General features: G+C 38.2%; 2 protein-coding genes across 2 annotated transcripts; one reads left to right on the top strand and one right to left on the bottom strand.

The window, feature by feature from the left end:
• Positions 1-10130: 10130 nt before the first annotated feature.
• LOC112013995 (large ribosomal subunit protein eL13z) lies at positions 10131-12691 on the top strand. The gene is made up of 5 exons (XM_024046374.2): positions 10131-10268; positions 10938-11053; positions 11202-11335; positions 11977-12135; positions 12222-12691. Exons 2-5 carry the CDS (start codon positions 10945-10947, stop codon positions 12441-12443), a joined length of 624 nt encoding a protein of 207 aa, XP_023902142.1. The 5' UTR covers positions 10131-10268; positions 10938-10944; the 3' UTR covers positions 12444-12691.
• A 4423-nt stretch (positions 12692-17114) lies between these two features.
• On the bottom strand, positions 17115-18538 carry LOC112013991 (borneol dehydrogenase, mitochondrial). Its single transcript, XM_024046369.2, has 2 exons — positions 18343-18538; positions 17115-18132 (listed from the first exon to the last, which is right to left on the bottom strand). The coding sequence occupies exons 1-2, from the start codon at positions 18378-18380 to the stop codon at positions 17361-17363; spliced, it is 810 nt and encodes a 269-aa protein (XP_023902137.1). The 5' UTR covers positions 18381-18538; the 3' UTR covers positions 17115-17360.
• Between the last annotated feature and the right edge of the window lie 727 nt (positions 18539-19265).

Raw genomic sequence — 19265 nt, 5'->3', positions numbered from 1 at the left:
TCTATACAAAATTTTGAGGTTCGTGACCTCACTTCAAACACTGTTCTGATCCTTTTTTCCAACGAGGTTGACGCGAAGAAGATCCTCTCTCAGGGACCTTGGTCCTTCGATAAGTACCTGATTGGACTGTACAAACCAAGCGAATCTGAGTCCGTGGATGACGCAAAATTTGACACCGCCTCTTTTTGGGTCCAAATCCACAACCTCCCTCTTAGTCGCATGAACAGAGCAAACGCTGAGATTATTGGAAGCTCGCTTGGTAAGGTTGAACAAGTAGACGCCTCACCCACCGGCGAATGTCGCGGTCGCTGTGTGCGAATCCGGGTTGCGCTAAATATTGAACAACCTCTCTGCCGTGGTCGCTTCGTGGACATGGGTACAACCGGACCTCTATGGGTCTCGTTCCAATATGAGCGCATGCCGGTGTTCTGTTACTGGTGTGGGCTCATGAATCACGATGAGAAGGATTGCCGGTTATGGACGGACAGTGGCGAAACTTTGGAAAAAGAGTCCCAACAGTATGGACCGTGGTTGCGAGCCACCATGGCAAATCCCCAGCAAACTCAAGTTGTGCACACCAAAACTCCACCGCCCACGGCACCGCCGTCTACACAACGCCCAACACCATCCCCCATTACGCGCCCCTCACCAGTGATGGAAAGGGCCCACAACTTGCCGGAAAATCCTCCTTCCCTTTCCAAAAATGATAACCCCGTGATCTCCGCAACGTATCCCGAAACCACGCCCACAAATAAAGAAATTCTTTCTGACCCGATTCTCTTCCGTACGCATATTACGGAAATTGATCATGCTTTAAATTCTTTTCAAAATTCAAACCAACAAACCTTACTTACACAGCTAGACACCACCCCAGCCACAAATACTCCAGCACCTCCATCACCATATACCCCAAAGTCAACCAACACAAAAAAGAACACCAGTGATGCCATAGTAACTCACGTGACAACCACACTCCCCATAACTGACCATACTTTGCACTCTTTTCAAAACTCTCACCAACCATCCCTACATACACAGCTAGCCAACACTCCAGCCACATATTCTCAACCATCCCCATCACCATGCCCCCCAAAACCAGGCATCACCAAAACGGAAACCAACGCAGCCAAAGTGACCCACGTGACTGACACCATGCCCCCCATAACTGACCATGATATCCATGCAATACACCAAAATTCAAACAGTTCCATAACGTCCACCCCCCTTGACCTTGTGGGCCCAAAACAAAGTTCTTGGCGTCGGCTTGGGCCACCACGACACATAATGGACACCAGTGGGACCTGCGACCACATGTCAGGCTCTAAACGGAAGTCCTCTGAGGAGGTGATCATGGAAGACTCTTTTGATGAAAAAAAACAAAAGCTGCTAAATGAGGAGGCACGTACTCTGGGCAAACTCATGGCAGACAACCTAGGATCGGCGGTGGCTGCTTGGCAGCACCGCCGTACACAATGAGTATTTTGAGCTGGAACTGTCGGGGGCTTGGGAACCTCCGTACAGTGAATGCTCTCAAGAGAGCATGGAAGAAACAAGCTCCCATTTGTGTCTTCTTAATGGAGACGAAACTCTCTACTGAACAGCTGAACAACATGAAAGGAAACTGGGAATATAACCAAGGATTGGTGGTCTCTAGTGATGGTTCAAGTGGTGGCTTGGCACTCTTATGGAAACCCGGCACTCAGGTACATGTCAAAAATTTTTCACGCTGGTTTATTGATGCCCATATAGTTTGTGATATAACAGGTATAACATGGAGGCTAACTGGCTTCTATGGCCACCCTGATACAAACAAGCGTGAAGAAACATGGACTCTTCTTGAATCTCTTGGAAGATCAAACACTTTACCTTGGCTGTGTTTGGGTGACTACAATGAAATTCTCAGCCAAACGGAAAAGGCCGGAGGACGCCTTCGACCTGCCAGGCAGATGGACCGTTTTCGTATGGCAATCTCACACTGTGGTTTCCTAGACCTGGGCTATCGGGGTTCTCCATTCACATGGTCGCGGAACCATCCCACTGAGGGCCGCATTCGCATACGCCTGGATAGGGCGCTTGCCACCGTTGCATGGAAGTCCAAATTCCCCGGTGCATCAGTTCAACATCTTTCAATGTCCGCCTCAGACCATTCCATGATTGCAGTACATTTGCCACCCTTTAAGACTCGGCTAAAACGTCCTCGACCACCTTTCCGCTTTGAAGCAATGTGGCTTCATGACCCACGTTGTGCTGAGATAGTGGAAGAGGCATGGATGGAGGGACTCTATAATCCAAATGGTGCCCCCATTAGCAACTGCCTTGAAAGTTGTAGAGCCCGGCTATCTGCATGGAACAAAACTGAGTTTGGCCACGTCGGAAAACAGATTGCAAGGTTGGAAAAGGAATTACAATCTTTGGAACAACATCCCCATCCTAACCATGAAAAGATTGAAGAGGTCCGTAAAGCTTTGAATTGCTGGTTGGATGCTGAAAACACAATGTGGCACCAGAGGTCTAGACACTTGTGGATCACTGATGGGGACCGAAACACCTCCTTTTTTCACCAAAAAGCCTCAAACCGTAAAGACAGAAACCTCATCCGAGGCATTACGGACTCAAATGGGGTATGGCAGGAGGATGCTCAGGCTGTGGAAAGTGTTGTTCTAGACTACTTCAACACCATTTTTCAGTCCAATGGCCCTACAGATACTACTCAAATTACTGCAGCCATTCGGCCTGTGGTCACTGCCCAAATGAATGAGTACCTTTGTCAGCCATTCCAAGCTGATGAGATACACAAAGCACTGAAGCAAATGCATCCGAAGAAATCCCCGGGCCCAGATGGTATGCCCCCACTCTTCTATCAACATTTTTGGTCACTATCGGGTGAGTGTGTTACAAAATCTATACTTGACTTTTTAAATTTGGGAATCATGCCCCCAAAATTTAATGACACTCATGTCGTCCTCATCCCGAAGGTGAAAAATCCTACCAAGATAACAGAATTTAGACCCATAAGCCTAAGCAATGTCATCTCTAGATTAGCTTCCAAAGCTATTGCAAATAGGCTTAAACGTTTTCTCCCGGACATTATTAGTGAAAACCAGAGTGCATTTATGTCCACTCGGCTTATTACTGATAATGTATTAGTGGCTTTTGAGACCATGCATCACCTAAATCAAAAACGAAGTGGCCGGGTTGGAGAGATGGCTTTAAAGCTTGATATGAGTAAAGCTTTTGATAGAGTTGAATGGGGCTGCCTTCATGATATAATGTTAAAAATGGGTTTTCATACTAAATGGGTTAACCTTATGATGCTTTGTGTTACCTCTGTCACATATTCAATCAGGATCAATGGCGAGCCCCGTGGCCATATCACCCCTACGAGAGGCTTGCGACAAGGGGATCCCATATCTCCTTTTCTTTTCTTGTTTTGTGCAGAAGGACTATCCGCCCTCCTCAATCAAGCCTCTAGAAGTGGGGCAATCCATGGTGTTGCTGCATGCCCACGAGGTCCACGAATCTCCCACCTTTTTTTCGCAGATGATAGTATAATCTTCTGTCGAGCCACTAATGCTGAATGCGCTCACCTAGAACATATCTTGGAGACCTATGAACAAGCATCTGGCCAACAACTCAATCGTGACAAGACTGCCTTATTCTTCAGTCAAAACACAGCACTTGAGGTTCAGGAGGACATTAAACATCGTTTTGGGGCAGAAGTTATCAGACAACATGAAACTTACTTGGGTTTACCCTCCCTGGTGGGTCGATCAAAAAGAAATACCTTTCGAGCGCTTAAGGAAAGACTAGATAACAAGCTCTCGGGGTGGAAGGAAAAGTTGCTCTCACAGGCCGGAAAGGAAGTCCTCATTAAGGCAGTGGCTCAAGCCATTCCCACCTATACAATGAGTGTCTTTAAGCTTCCAAACTCCCTTTGTGACGAGATGACTAGTACGGTTCGTAATTTCTGGTGGGGTCAAAAGGAAGGAAGAAACAAAATGGCTTGGTTAAGTTGGGAAAAAATGTGTGCACCCAAAAAAGATGGAGGTTTGGGCTTTCGTGATCTCAAAGCTTTTAACATGGCACTCTTGGCAAAGCAAGGCTGGCGCCTTCAAAGCAACACACGCTCCCTAGTTCACCGTGTTCTCAAGGCACGTTACTTCCCTGACCGTGACTTCCTCCATGCTGAATTGGGCCGAACACCCTCCTATGCTTGGAGAAGCATAATGGCTGCCCAAGACGTTGTTAAGGCTGGTCACCGATGGCAAGTGGGTGATGGCACTTCTATACAGATTTGGAGAGATAAATGGCTGCCAAAGCCCTCTACTTTCCGAGTCATCTCTACGCCAAACACCTTAAATGAGGCTGCAACTGTTTCTGAGCTCATTGATGAAGTTACAGGAGAGTGGAATGTCGATTTGGTTAAGCATGTTTTTCTACCTGATGATGCACACACCATCCTTGGCATCCCACGTAGTAGCAAACGTAACAGAGACCGCATGATTTGGGCCTACACGCCTAAAGGCACCTTTACGGTGAATAGTGCTTATAAAGTTGCCTTGTCCTTATCTCAATCCAAAGCAAAAGAAGAAACATCAGATGCTAGCAGCCACAGTCAGTTTTGGCAGAAAATCTGGAGCCTCCGGATTCCAAACAAGCTGAAAACCTTCGCATGGAGAGCAAGCCGAAACATTCTCCCCACTAAGGCGAACCTCTGCTCTCGCGGAGTGATCGATGACCCTACCTGCGATGCATGCGGCCTGAATGCCGAGACCAGTGGGCATCTCTTCTGGGACTGCAGACATGCACATGAAGTTTGGACCGCTACAGGTATTCCTTTCGATAATCTGGGTGTACACTATCGCGACTTCATCGACCTGTTATGGTACCTCATCTTCAGGCAGCATGTGGGCCAAGACGTACTTGAACTCATTATCACTATCGCATGGTGCATGTGGTACAACCGGAACAGAGTACGGCATGGCTCCCCACGGCAGTCTTCAAATGAAATCCTACACAAAGCTCGCACCGTCATGGAGGATTTCCAATTGGCTCACTTCGCATGTCCTCAGCCCACGGATCCATTAGACACTCGCTGGGTTCCTCCTTCAAGTCCGTGGTTCAAGGTAAACACAGACGCTGCTATCTTCAAGAATCTTGGCTCAGTGGGCATCGGTACAGTGATTCGGGACCACGCAGGAATGGTCATCGCAGCCCTCAGTCAGCATCTGCACTTGCCATTGGGTCCTTTGGAGGCTGAAGCAAAGGCGATGGACGTAGCGGTTTCATTTGCATGGGATGTTGGCGTACAAGAAGTTATTCTTGAAACTGACTCCCACGTGATTTTCTCTGCTCTGTCGGGCTCCACCATTCCACCAGCTACAGTGCTTCACGTCCTTGAGAGCATCCAGCAGAAATTGCATGTTTTTAGACACGTCAAAGTCCAACATGTGAGGCGCCAGGGAAATAAAAGTGCACATGCCTTGGCACAACATGCAAAGGGTATCCACGGTTTTATCACTTGGTTGGAGGAAAATCCACCAATAATTGAATCTCTACTACTCCAAGATGCTATGTATTCATCTGTTACGTAATAAAAAGTTTCAGTCTTCCTATCAAAAAAAAAAATCATATCGAAAATAAAATTAAATAAATAGTCCTAAATTTTTAATACACGACATTCTCTATTTAGCTTAGCTAGTTTACAATCTATTATATATATATATATATATATATAAAGAAGATCATTCACTTATTTAGTGCTAGAACTCACATGGTATAAAATACCAATCTGTATGATAATTTTTTTAATAGATTTTCAACCTATGGCACCTGCTTCTAATAATTGTGCTCATTATTATCAGATCAATACACCAATCGGTTTTTGGTGTAGCAGAGATTGAACCTTAAATCTTTTATTCAACTATTAAAGACTTTACCAATTAGGTTAACTAGAACTCATTGTATGATAAAATTTGAATGCAAAAAATCATGAGTAAAGCTCTGCAAAGTATTCCTTTTTCTGATTGGAAGAGATTGATTATACATAAGAATATAAGATAATAGGAATTAAGGGTCCTTCTTACTCATTTAGTGAACAAAGAGGTTCAAGCTACCAAATAACTTGACCAAACCATAAGGATTTTAATTGTAAAAGCTTAGTACTCAAAGTTACTTGCCCAAGGAGACATCTTATGTACCATTAGCTGAAGAAAGGGCACCGTTATCCTTTCCCTTGACAATAACATGCTCTTGTATGTAAATGAGAACTGAATGAACAAACATTGTTAAAGATTGCACGAGTATTTCAGCATCCTTGCCATCATTTAGATGCAATATTTCAAATATTTCACCTTAATTAATATAAAACATTAAATTAGAAACCTATACTAAATGTAAATGAAATAAGTTGAAAACACCAATTCTAAACATTTGATTCTGAACATAACATATTTAATCCAAATTAACCACGAAAGATCAAATTGAAAAGTACACACACCATTATATACAAGTACAATGCCAAAAGTATATATCTTAGAGCATCACCATCAGGTGTGTCAAATGTCAAATATTTGGCATTTGACACACCAACCACCAAAAACAGAGCATCATGAGGTGTGTTAAATCTATCAAAATTTTGAGACATGCTACAGTCCCGTTCCATCTTTGGAACGGTACGGACAGATGTGTTAAAAAAAAATTTATTCAACTTTTTCTCTCTCCTCTCAATATTTTATTCAAAAATTTCTCTCTCTTCTCATAGATTCAACTCGTGTTCTCTCTCTCTTTCTTCTTCATATCAGATTCCCTCACCCTCCCTCACCCTCATCGATCAAGCCGTCCTCACTAATCAAGCCGCCGCCATCACTCTAGTTTGAAGACTCCATCGCGGCCGATCTGAAGCCGTTATCACCGCCGTTGTTCTGAAGCTTGCCTCAACTTTTTGATGTGCATCTCAGCCACACCACTGATCTAAAGCTGCATTGTCCACAGCTCTCGTTGCCAATGGTTGGTTAAGTTTGGTCATTGATTGATCTGTTGGGTTGGGGTTTTGTGGAAGATTTTGAGCTCTCTCTCTCTCTCTCTCTTGTTAAGGTTTATGGATTTGGAATTTGTTGGAGGATCCGGTGATTGTGGTTGTAGTTTGTGGTGGGGTTGGTGGTTGTAGCGGTGGTTGTTGGTTCTTGGGTGGTGGCGACTGCCACTGGATTTTGCATTTATGTATTTGTTGGGTTTTGAAGAAATATATTATTTAATGTGTTGTATATATTATTTTACTGTTTAGAATCAAAGAATAGAAGATGTGATAAATGGTGAATTGTAAGATGGTGTGTTAAAATAATAAAGTAGGTTTTTGGTTTGTATGACATTTTTTATAGAAGACCTAATGGTGATGCTGGATTGAACAAGAAGAAATGTGAAATTGTAGTTTTGGCCAGCCGCAGCCACCATACAAATTAAATACAATCTCTTTCACCCTCTACTAGCATATTCCTATCTTCTTTTTCAAGAAAAACCCTTGTTATAATTTAACAGTCTTCTTAAATTTAAATTATATATCTTCTTAAATTTGTTTGTCGTGCGTTTTTTTTTCCTTCTAAAATTATAATCTGCATCCTCTAACTTAGTCTTTTTTTTTTTTTTTTTTTTTTTTTTTAGAAACTGGTCTAAAATTTAATTTAGTCTTGTAACTTCACTTTTTGTTCAATTCAAATTTTTTAAAGTTCAAAATTTATTTAATTCAGTCACCTCTCTGTTAGAATTACATTATTAATGACCCCAAAATAATGTAGTTTTGATTTTTAAAAACTTTTCCAATTAAAAGATATGAGAAATTAATAAAAATATGTTTTTTGAAAAATATAAAATAAAAATAGAAATGAGATCTAATAGAAAAGATCAGAGAAGACAACTATAGGCTATTGCTCTTGGCAAATTAAAATCTAGCCCCCAACCAATTGGAGAAAGTCTATCACCATCAAGAAACTCAGGCAATCCAAAAGATAGCAATGGTGTCTCTCTCACTGCCATCCATGATATCATGGAAAGTCTTTTTCCGTTAAAAACCCACATGCACACAAGCAACAATTTTTCAATTAGTTTGGGTTTAGGAGGATTGTGCCTGATGAAAATAAAATAAATTTAGTATTTTTTTTTTAGGAAAAAAAATATTTTATTTTTTTTGTTTTGTTTTTCTATTTTTTAATTAAAAAAACTTTGAAAAAAGAAAACAAAATTCCATGGCCATTAATGGTAAAATTCTGACGAAATTTCAACAAAGACCAAATAGGAATACTGAATTGAATAAATTTGAGATTCAAAACACTGAAAATGAAGTTGCAAGGTTAAGGCTAGGAATGCTGCTTTATTGGCAAAACTATGTTGGAGAATTGCTTCAAGCCCAAACTGCCCTTGAGCACAAATGCTAATAAGCAAATATTTAACTGTCACGGGACTTAGAGAAGGAGGTAGAAGCCTCCCTGCTTCAAAAATTTGGGTTGCCTGCAAAGAAAGGGGAATTATCTTCAACAAAGGTTTGAAATGGGCAATTGCCAATGGGGAAGAGGTGGGCTTATGGGATGATTTTTGGCTCCCATCAGGTCCCTAAAGGAAACAGATTGAGGGACCCCTTACCGAGGGACCCCTTACCAATGGAGAAAACGATATGTCAGTGAAGATGCAAACATTATTAATGACATCCAAGGTATACCTTTAGCTTCTTGTCCATATCAGAAAGAGAGGCTTATTTGGGCTTTCTTAAAGGATGGTTCCTTCTCCCTAAAGTCTGCATATCTCCTTGCAAAAGGTTTGAATCCTTTGAACCTCAATACTCATCCTTGTAGGTGGGTTTGGGATGCTAACACCGCACCGAGAATCTAATTTTTTGTGTGGCTCTCATCTCAAAATAGCATTCCTGCCCGTGAAGTGCTTGGTTCAAGGGGTTTTAACATTTGTATGACTTGTGAATTGTGTGGCAATACAACTGAATCTACCATCCATGCCTTGCGAGATTGCCCTGGGCTAAAAGAGTGTGGACAGAATTGGGCATTTTGAGTACAAATCAGGCTTTTTATGATCTTCCTCTCCTGAAATGGCTAAAGAGCAATTACAGCTCATCTGAGTTTTATCCTCGACCTCATATTCCCTGGAAAATGCTCTTCCCTCAAGCACTTTGGCAAATTTGGCTCCATAGGAATAAGATTTTATTTAGTGATGGTAGAATTGATCCTAATGTCATTGCTCACTGCATTAAAAAAGGTGCTGAGTTCTTTGTGATTGTTCCTGAAAATCCCAACAAGCCGAGAAGGGTTCTAGCCCAAGTGACTTGGAAAAAACCCCAAGTTGGATGGGTGAAGTTAAACTCGGATGGCTCAATTTTGGGAAACCCGAAGAAGGCTAGAAGAGGGGCTGTGCTCAGATGCAGTAATGGGGATTGGATTTTGAGTTATTTGAGGAAGCTGGGGAACAGTTCAAGTATCTTGGCTGAACTGTGGGCCCTTAGAGATGGGCTTCTTTTGGCCAAACAGCTTAACCTAGAAAACATTTGTATGGATATGGTTGCTGAATTCCTTGTTTATTTACTTTCTAATTTTTCTGTGGTTAACCTTAGCCTTGAACCTTTGTTATCTGACTGCAAGAACCTGATGAAGACGTTCCTTAACTACATTGTGGCGCATGTCTATAGAGAGGCGAATAAGTGTGCTGATAGTTAGCTAGGATGGGGGCTGATCTTCATTCAGACCACCTTATTTTGTATAATCCACCACTTGTGGTGGAAGATCTATTGGCTAGTGATAAAGTTGGTTATGTTTGTAACAGACTTGTGGTTCCTTAGTTTGTTTTAATATATATGCTTGTTTAACCCCCCAAAAAAAAGTTGCAAGGTTGAATTGAGCTTTAACTAAAAGGTCTTATTGCCCAAAAAACTCTTTAAAGTGTAAAAAGACTAAAACATAAAACCCTACCCAACTGCAATTTCATTCTTTATTTTCTTAAGGTAAATATAATTTATTAAAGTGAAATAGTGGGGGAAAATAAATAGGCCCCAAAAGAGGAGAGGGGAAATAGGCCCATCCCACCTTAAAAAAAAAGGGGCAAAGTTACAAGGAAGAAAGTAAAGAAAGGGACAAAAACAAAGTCCACATACACAAGTAGAAGTACATTCGTTAACCCCATAATATCCCATTGTACCAAAAACCTTCTTCTCTCTAAGCCGCCGCTCACCTTCAGACCAAATCCACACCGCACGCCACCGCCATCTCCCACTGGTAAGACTCTCTCTCTCTCTCTCTCTCTCTCTGATACTCCTTCCTCTCTCTTCCCTTTCTCTTACCTGTTCACTCTATCTCTGTTTGTGTAGCATGTAAGGTGTATATATATATATATATATATATTGATTTGCATCTGGTTTTATTTACATTAGATTGATTTTGAGGTAGATAGATAGAACCAGTTGTAACATTTTGCATTTGTTTATTGTTCATCTATACCACAGCATAGAATATTAGACAATAGATCATAGTGGATATGATTTTGCTGTAAGTGTGGGAAACTAGAGAATTAGCTCCTGGTGATGGTGGGTATGTTTATTCTTTGATGAAAAATGGGTTTTATTTTTTTATTTTGTATATAGATTTATTTATGTAGGAGAATATATTTAAAAGAGAGAGAGAGAGAGAGAGAGAGAGAGAGATGTTATTACAAGAACATGGTTTATTAGCGTTTAGTGGCTTTCAAAAGCATGTTTTAGATTAAGCAGTGATAAACAAAAAAGAGATCTTTATTTGTGTGATTTTTTTTTTTTTTAATTTTAAAAAGAGATGTATTTTTTTTTGTTGTTGTTGTGTGCATTCAATTTGTGGCTTGCTCTGTGTCTAAGCTTTTCCTTGCTCACTTTTTTGTAATTCAATTTGTGCATAATTTGAATTTATTTACAGGTAAGAAATGGTGAAACACAACAATGTTATCCCTAATGGGCATTTTAAAAAGCATTGGCAGAACTATGTAAAGACATGGTTCAATCAACCAGCTCGGAAAGAGAGAAGAAGAATTGGTGGGTATTGTAATTTCTCTCATTTGGGTTTTCCCTATTTTGGTCCTGAATTGCTAAATTTTTTGATTGTTAATACACACAAATATGATCCACCCTCCCATTTGATGCTAAATAATTTTGACTGACCAATATGTTAAATAATTCCTAGCTCGCCAGAAGAAGGCTGTCAAAATCTTCCCCCGCCCAACTACTGGAAAACTCCGTCCTATTGTACATGGGCAGACACTGAAGTACAATATGAAAGTGAGAGCTGGGAGGGGCTTTTCTTTGGAAGAATTAAAGGTGGGATGTTTTTATGTCATCCTTGTACTTCTGTTAAAGTTTTCCTTCCAGTATGCTGACTTGTGAATTCTGTGTTTTTTTACTACTTGTCTATATGGTAGGAAAGTCATAGTTTTGTATTAACTTTTATTTTTTGAAGTTCTCCTTGATGTTGGGAAGGACCATATGAATCATCTGTTATTATTATTATTTTTTTCACAGTGCGGATTTTCTGAATTTCGATAATTATTTCTAGAAAATGGTATTTTAAAAATATTCAAGGATAAATGGCTGCTCTCTCAGAACTAGGCATAAGGCTGATTCCTGTCTTCTTTCTCTCCTAAATAGTAGTAGGAAAATGCTATAAGTACCACTAATTTTATTACATAAGGCTTATAATATGACATGGCAACTTATGTAATTGGTGCCACATCAATAAAAATAACCCAAAAAAAAAAAAATCCTTTTTTTAGAAGTTCCCCTAGCACCATTGTTTATGGTATATAAGCAACATGTAAGCAAAACCCATTCATGCAATTCTTGCGTGTCTATAAGATGGGCTGTATCTTTTGTTTGCTGCAACTTGTAAGCTTCTGCTGGTATCATATCCTGTTATGTGTTATGGTCTAACAGCTTAATCCCCAATATTCTTTTATAAACAGGCTGCAGGTATTCCCAAGAAGTATGCACAGTCCATTGGGATTGCAGTTGATCATCGCAGAAGGAATCGTTCTTTGGAGGGTCTTCAGGCTAATGTGCAGAGGCTGAAGACATTTAAGGCCAAATTGGTTGTCTTCCCAAGGCGTGTTGGCAAATTTAAGGTTTGTTTTAATGTCTGAACTACATTTATTATGCTTAATTATGTAATTGTGTTCCCTGATGTCTCATTTTCTCACATTTCTTGCAGGCTGGTGATTCTGCACCTGAGGAACTTGCATCTGCCACACAGGTCCAAGGCCCATACTTGCCCATTGTACGTGAGAAGCCATCTATGGAGCTTGTGAAGGTTACTGAAGAAATGAAATCATTCAAGGCATATGACAAACTCCGTCTTGAGCGGATGAACATCCGTCATGTTGGTGCCAGGCAGAAGAAAGCAGCAGAGGCTGAGAAGGAAGACAAGAAGTAATTGGTTTAATAACATCGAGAGCACCCTTCATATTTTTGGATGTTGACGAGTCTATTTCATTTTTGGTTTGAGCCATTCATCTTATGAACATGGGTACTTTTAATCTAGGTTTTATGAATTTTGTGGTTTGCATGGATATGTTGAGCTTTATTCGGTATTGGTTTTGGTTTTTTTGTTAGAATGAGTATTTTTTGGAGCTCTGCAGCTATAGCACTATGGACCAATAATTGATATTTATAGGTTTTTTTTACATTGGTATAACTTAGCATTGCCTTGAGGAGCTTTTTGGTCTAGTTTCTGCCTTAGTCATCTTGTATTGCTGCCTTGTGGGGTTTTGTTTTGTTTATTTATTTTTTTTTTTGGTCTTAAAAGTTTTATTTGATATATAATTAAATTATTTGTATGTAATTGGATATATTTTTATATATTTTATTTATAGTTTATTTTTTACACATTCTATTATTATTTCTCAATATTTGTATGCCTTTACTCTTACCACTCTAATTTCCCCTCATTTTCTTTTAGAACAAATTTTAGCTATAAATTTGGTTGTAGTTTAAGGTTATTACTATATTCAATATTTTTTTATTGGATGAAAATTTTGAAAAATTTACCATTGGATTATATTTTGTTATTATATCATTCATGCTGCAAAATTTTTAGAATATTACCAATTAATAGTTGTATCATCAATCAAATATTTGAATTTTTAGTTTTTATAATCTAAAAAATATGAAAAAAAGAAGAAGTTTATAGTTCAAATAATAAATTACATCTGATTGATATAAAATTTTACATGTGTGTTAATAATAGAAAGAATATGCAATTTAATGATTAGACTCTAAACATATATAGTCACATTAATTTTTTTAAAGAGAGTTGTAACCTTAGAGCATTCATATCAGTGTAGCTATTTAATATATAACTATAGATTCAAAAATAATAATAAATAAATAAACTCATGCATCAGTCTCACCAAACTAATCTAAAAATTTTAACGAGAAGTAACCACTGTAGTGCTATGGTGGTAGGCTTTGGATTTGTTTGGTTTTGATGGGTTTGGATTTTATTGGCTATGGGTTTGTTGGGTTTCTGATGGTGGTGCTGTGGTGGCAATGGGTAGGTTTGTTTGGTTTTTATGGGGTTTTGATGTGGGTTTTGTGGTTTTGATGGGTTTTCATGTGGGTTTTGTTGGCTTTAGGTTTTTTATGGTGGTTCCGTGGCGGTGGTGTCGTGGTGGTGGTGCTATAATGGTTAGGTTTGAGCTTGTTTGGTCTTGATGGTTTTTTTATGTGGGTTTGATGGGTTTTTGTTGTGGGTTTTGTTGGCTTTGGGTTTTGTTGGAGATTTTGATGGGTGGTGTCGTGGCAAATTCTAATGGTAGTATCGTGGTGGTGGTGCTATGGTGGTTGAGTTTGTTAAATTTTTTTTTTTTATTTTTTTGGAGTTCTTTATGTGGGTTTGTGATTGTGATGTGATTTTTGTCATGGGTTTTGTTGGGGTTTTAATTGTCGTACTATGGTGTTGTTATATATGGTTGTCCCATGGATTTGTTGTATATGATGAATTAGAGGTGTCCACGGGTTGGGCGGGTTGGTTTTTGACCCAGCTCGAACTTGACCCCTCGGAGTCGGGTGGACAGAAGACTGACTTGAGACCGACCGCCGGCGTCAATCGGTTGGATCGGTTTTGGGTTCAGGTGGAGATTGGGTCTGTTCGGGTGGAGACCGAGTTGTCGTCGAAGCTGCAAAATCATCGCCAAAGCTACAAAATATATCCGGAATCTGCAAATCATCACCGGAAAATGTAAAAACTCACCAGATCTACATCAAAATCGTCGAAATCTACACCAAAATCGCTGAAATCTACTGGGAATGGCCGGATCTGGCTAAATCTCACCATATATGGTTGAGAACTCACTGGATCTCCTCGGATTTAAGCATGATTTTGCCGGATTTTATATAACTTTTGTTGGGTCAGGTGGCTTGGGTTTTGGAGAAGAAAACCCGCCACTCGACCTGCCGGTGTCAGGTCTTGGGTGTGAAAACCCTAAACCGACCGACGGGAGCGTCGGTTCGGGCTGAACTCGGGTGGAGACCGGGCGGGTTGGTCGGTTCGACGGGTCACGGTCGGGTCTGGACACCCCTATGGTGAATAAATGAGTAATTACATAGCCAACCCGTCCATTTGCACCCAAGCACGGTGTGACTTTAATTCTACTGGGTCTTGCATACTCCAATTGTGCTATCGCCCTACAAACATTTGTGGAGACTAATGTGAATGCTTTTAGGCTACACCTAAGTTTGTAACTAAATTTTGTCATTTCTTTTATGACAAAGTTTGGCAACAAACTTAGTTGTAGTCTAAGTCTACAATTTCACTTAATATATTTTTATTGGATGTGAATTTTGACAAATCTATTATTGGATTACATTTTCTTCTTATATCTTTTATAGTTACAAAATTTCTAGAAAATTAAAGATTAATAGATATGTCATCAATCAATTGATTAAATTTCAATTTTTTGTAATATAATTATGTATATAAAATAAGTTTATAGGTCATATAGTAAATAATATCTGATTGACACAAAATTTGATATGTGTGTTAAGAGTATAAAAAACATACAATAACAATTAGATTTTCAAAATACATAACAATGCTAATTTTTTTAAAGAAATTTGTAGCTTTAGGTTACAACCAAGTTTATAGCTAAACTTTGTCATATATATTATTGTTTAAGGGACTTTTCTTATTTGGGATCCTAATTTTTTTTGTTCAAAAATACCCCTACACTCTTGTGTTTAAGTAGAGACAAAACTAAAAGATGATATGATAAAAATACAACTCTAACTTCCACTAAAACATTGCCTACAAAATATGGTTACTTTCCTATTGATTTTCAAATTGTTTTATCCACATATAAATTAGATTATCAAAAAAAAAAAAAAAAAAAAAAAACCTTATTGCAGGCACAATGTGCATGTGTAAAAAAAAAAAAAAAAAAAAAAAACCTTATTGCAGGCACAATGTGCATGTGATGAGGCTAATTTCTTTTATATATGTTTCATTAATGTAAAAAATAATGCATTAGGAATGGAATCCAACCAGTCTTAGCCCTAATTGGTCTCGTTTCCCAAATAGCTATATGCTATTAAGATATCCTATTTTCAAACATTATTAATAACTCGATTCTTAGGACTATTTGTTTTTAAAAAGTAGTGTTTCCACTTTCCATTTTCTATATTTTATATTCAAATTCTAAATTTGAATATAGAAAAATATTACATTTGGTAGTGTTTGGTAAGTTGTTTCGAATACATAATTTGGGTATAGAATACATTATACCCAGGTTTAGTCATTATTTATTTTTTTTAAAGTAACTTTTCTCACTTATACACACTCATATCACTAAAAAAAATAACATTGTGGCATTATTTACAAATATGCCACTTTATTCATATTCATAGAAAACAAAAATGCAGAAAAGTTGTTTTCATTTTTTGTATTCAAATCCAACTTTTAGGATACTGAAAATGAAAACTAAGTACAAATGCTAAAACCAAATTAGTTTTTTAGTGGTAGATCTTACAAAAAACTGAAAGTGAACACAAAATATTGCACTTTTTTTAGCTAACCAAACAGACCCTTAATGTCTATAAAATTTTCTTCATCAGTAACTGCAAACTAGTTTTGTTATAATAACATTGTTACTAATAAGGGCATTTTTTTTTCTATACCTAAGGGACCTGCAACCCTTCAGGATGTACGAACTCCTCCAGTGGGTCCCATAAGGTCATGGACTCATCGGTCTACATGGGATATATCCTATAAGGCCATAGACCCATCGGACTACATAGGATGATTCCGGATAAGCTGGTCTTTCTTCAGAAACCCTACCAGATGACTACTCTTGTAACTGACAAACTGTAAGGCCTTGACTTATATCGACGGATAGGAGTAGGACCACATCGATGAACAATAACAAGCCCCATGACAAGGGGTAGAAAGTCTCAAATAGAAAAAACCCCTTAAATAGTAGTGTGTCTATATATATATATATATATATATAACTCTACTCCTATTGAATTCTATCCATTGATTTAATGTTGTAGGCATATAATATAAATTTATATTGGTTATACCATATCGTATTTGTACTATACTTAGCAACTTGCTGGGATCATAAACCACCTTTTTTTTTTCAGAGTTAATGCTATAATACTCTTAATATCTACAATTTGTTGTTTCGAAATGCACAGTGTTCTAACTTCACAAAAATTATCATGCTCAAAACAGAATGATAGAAGTTCAAAATGAATTCTCCAGCTAGAAGTCACAATGTCATTTGCACATTCAACATTTGCTGGGAAGTCATCTCACTTTTCCATATTTTCATTGCCTAAGGAAATTGGAATTCGATTTTCTTAATTACTGGATAGACATCTTCATATAAACTTAGATAAGTAGGTAACACCTTTAGAATCCTCCACTAAAAAAATTAAAATAAAGAAATACTAATGATTTTTTTATGATAAATAAAAATTATAATTAAAAAAAAAAAAAAAAAAACTTTGAACACTAGCATAGCACGTGTAAAGAGGCTAGTTTTACATGGAAAATTTAACATAGCCTCACAAACATTAATTTCAGTGAAATTTTCTATGCATTTAGACTTCCCATTTTTTTTGCTCTCGCACAGTGTATCCTTAAGGTTTTCAACCAGAAACTAATTACTGTTCGCACTGGGTGAACTCACGAAGGGGTAAAGTGTTGGTCTAGAAAATTCTTTTCAAAGTGCAGGTAGTAAGACTCGAATTGGGGAGCACACCCAGTCAAACCCAGTACAAGCACCTTGAGACCGAGAGCCCAACCAACTCGGCCAACCCCCTGGGTTTAGACTTCCCATTTTATTCTTTATTGTGGATACATACAAAAGCCTGCATTCACAACTTTGGCGCCTCCATCAACGAAAAGATTATGTCCACTCACATATTTTGAGTCATCACTTGCAAGAAAGAGAGCAGCCTCAGCAATATCCTCTGCCTCGAGACTCTCACCCTTGAGGTTGGAATAAAATTTAGAACCTGCATCAGCTTCGACCTTAAATGCATTCGTTACCAAAGGTGTAACAACCATATAGGGTGACACAATATTCACACGAAGGCCAAAATGTCCAAGCTCTACTGCTGTATTTTTCGTTAATCCATCCACAGCATGTTTTGAGCTTGTGTAGGCATGCGGTGCAGCGCCTGCCAAGGCTGAGCTATCACTAGCAGTATTGATTATACTGCCTTTGCGAGTCGGGATCATCACACGGGCTGCATGTTTGGTGCCAAGGAAAGCACCTACTAGGTTTACTCTAAGCACTTGCTCAAAATCAGCCTGGGTGTTCTCAAGGATGTTGAATTTGGGTACCCCAAATATACCAGCATTGTTGTACATAATGTCTAACTTATTGTACGTGGAAACAGCATGGTTAACAGCATTTTCCATATCAGTTTCCTTGGTGACATCACAATGGACGAAGGTTGTCGATTGAGGATTTAGTTCTTTGCATATAGAGTGACCCAATTCATGTTGCATGTCTGCGATTACAACTTTAGCTCCATGTTTTGAGAATAGTCTTGCAGCAGACGCACCAATCCCGCTAGCCCCACCAGTAATTAGTGCCACTTTTCCTTCTAGCCTGTCGCATTTTTACATGATATTATCTCTTACTAGTTAGCAATTTGGATACAACACTTCAGTTTGTAAAGGTTATGTAGAAAAAATTGTATTATTTCCTAATATTACTAATACAAAAATTATTTACTCAGAAAGAAAGGATATTTTTATAGAATATTGCTCTTTAACAAATTAAACATATGGAGGCAAGATAGATAAAAAATTTTAATACCTTCTTGCTACTTGTGGGAGTACTGAGAAACTTCCCATGGTCGATGGAGTGAGAATATGTATTGGAAAAATGAAAATGAAGCCCAAAGACTATTACTAGATTGCTTTGCGATTTCTCCTCTAAGTTCTAACGTAGCTAACTTATATAGAGGCAATGTCACACTCCCTGCATTCCCAAGTGTGACATAATAGCGTTTCTCCAAAAAAAAAAAAAAAGTGTGACAAAATAGCACTGTTTGTTTACTAAAAATAACATTGCTTCCCAGAAGAATCGGTACACATCAAGTTAGACTAACTAGGGCCATTTATTAAAAAAAAAAAAAAAAAAAAAAAAAAAAAAATTGGGCCTTTTATTTGACTAATTCTATCAAGGTTTGCATCATGTGCTCAATTGAGGAATTCTAGGGACAATTTTTTTTTATCACAATTTTGATGCAGAATTAAGAGTGGTGGAGAAAAAGTAGTTGCACTGACCCTAGATTGGGAGGACTAATTTTAGTTTCGGTTTTTACAAAACTAGTCACATTCCCATGCAATGCACGGGAATATGTAATTATTTTGTAATGTATTATAATAGAATTTTTTTACATAAATTTTTTGAAGATAATTTATCTCTGAAACTCTCTCTCTCTCTCTCTCTCTCTCTCTCTCAATTTATCATTTTATTATTTTGGGTGTGTTTGATTGATATTATTTTTCAACCACAGTGCAATGATTGCTTTTATTTAGTATGCTATAGCTTCATATTAGCATCAATGTCAAAAAGTTTTAAAAAGTCAACCCACTTGGTAAGCAAACCCGCTAGCAAAAAAAATAAATAAAATAAATAATACAGTAATTAGTTTAAGAATTGTACCTTTGAGTTTGACAAATCAACTTCAATTTATTCAAAATAGAGAGACGAGAAGATAGATGTAAGAGGAT

Source organism: Quercus suber, unplaced genomic scaffold, assembly GCF_002906115.3.
Source record: "Quercus suber isolate HL8 unplaced genomic scaffold, Cork oak 2.0 scaffold_166, whole genome shotgun sequence".
In the NCBI taxonomy this organism is placed as follows: Eukaryota; Viridiplantae; Streptophyta; class Magnoliopsida; order Fagales; family Fagaceae; genus Quercus; species Quercus suber.
This window is presented reverse-complemented; position numbering and strand designations above follow the sequence as displayed.

Coding starts and splice junctions, on each gene's coding strand:
- LOC112013991 (XM_024046369.2), bottom strand. CDS start 18,380: ATGGGAAGTTTCTCAGTACTCCCACAAGTAGCAAGAAG. Junction 18,133..18,342: donor CTCCCACAAGTAGCAAGAAG/GTATTAAAATTT, acceptor AAAATGCGACAG/GCTAGAAGGAAAAGTGGCAC.
- LOC112013995 (XM_024046374.2), top strand. CDS start 10,945: ATGGTGAAACACAACAATGTTATCCCTAATGGGCATTTTAAAAAGCAT. Junction 11,054..11,201: donor GAAAGAGAGAAGAAGAATTG/GTGGGTATTGTA, acceptor AATAATTCCTAG/CTCGCCAGAAGAAGGCTGTC. Junction 11,336..11,976: donor TTTCTTTGGAAGAATTAAAG/GTGGGATGTTTT, acceptor TTTTATAAACAG/GCTGCAGGTATTCCCAAGAA.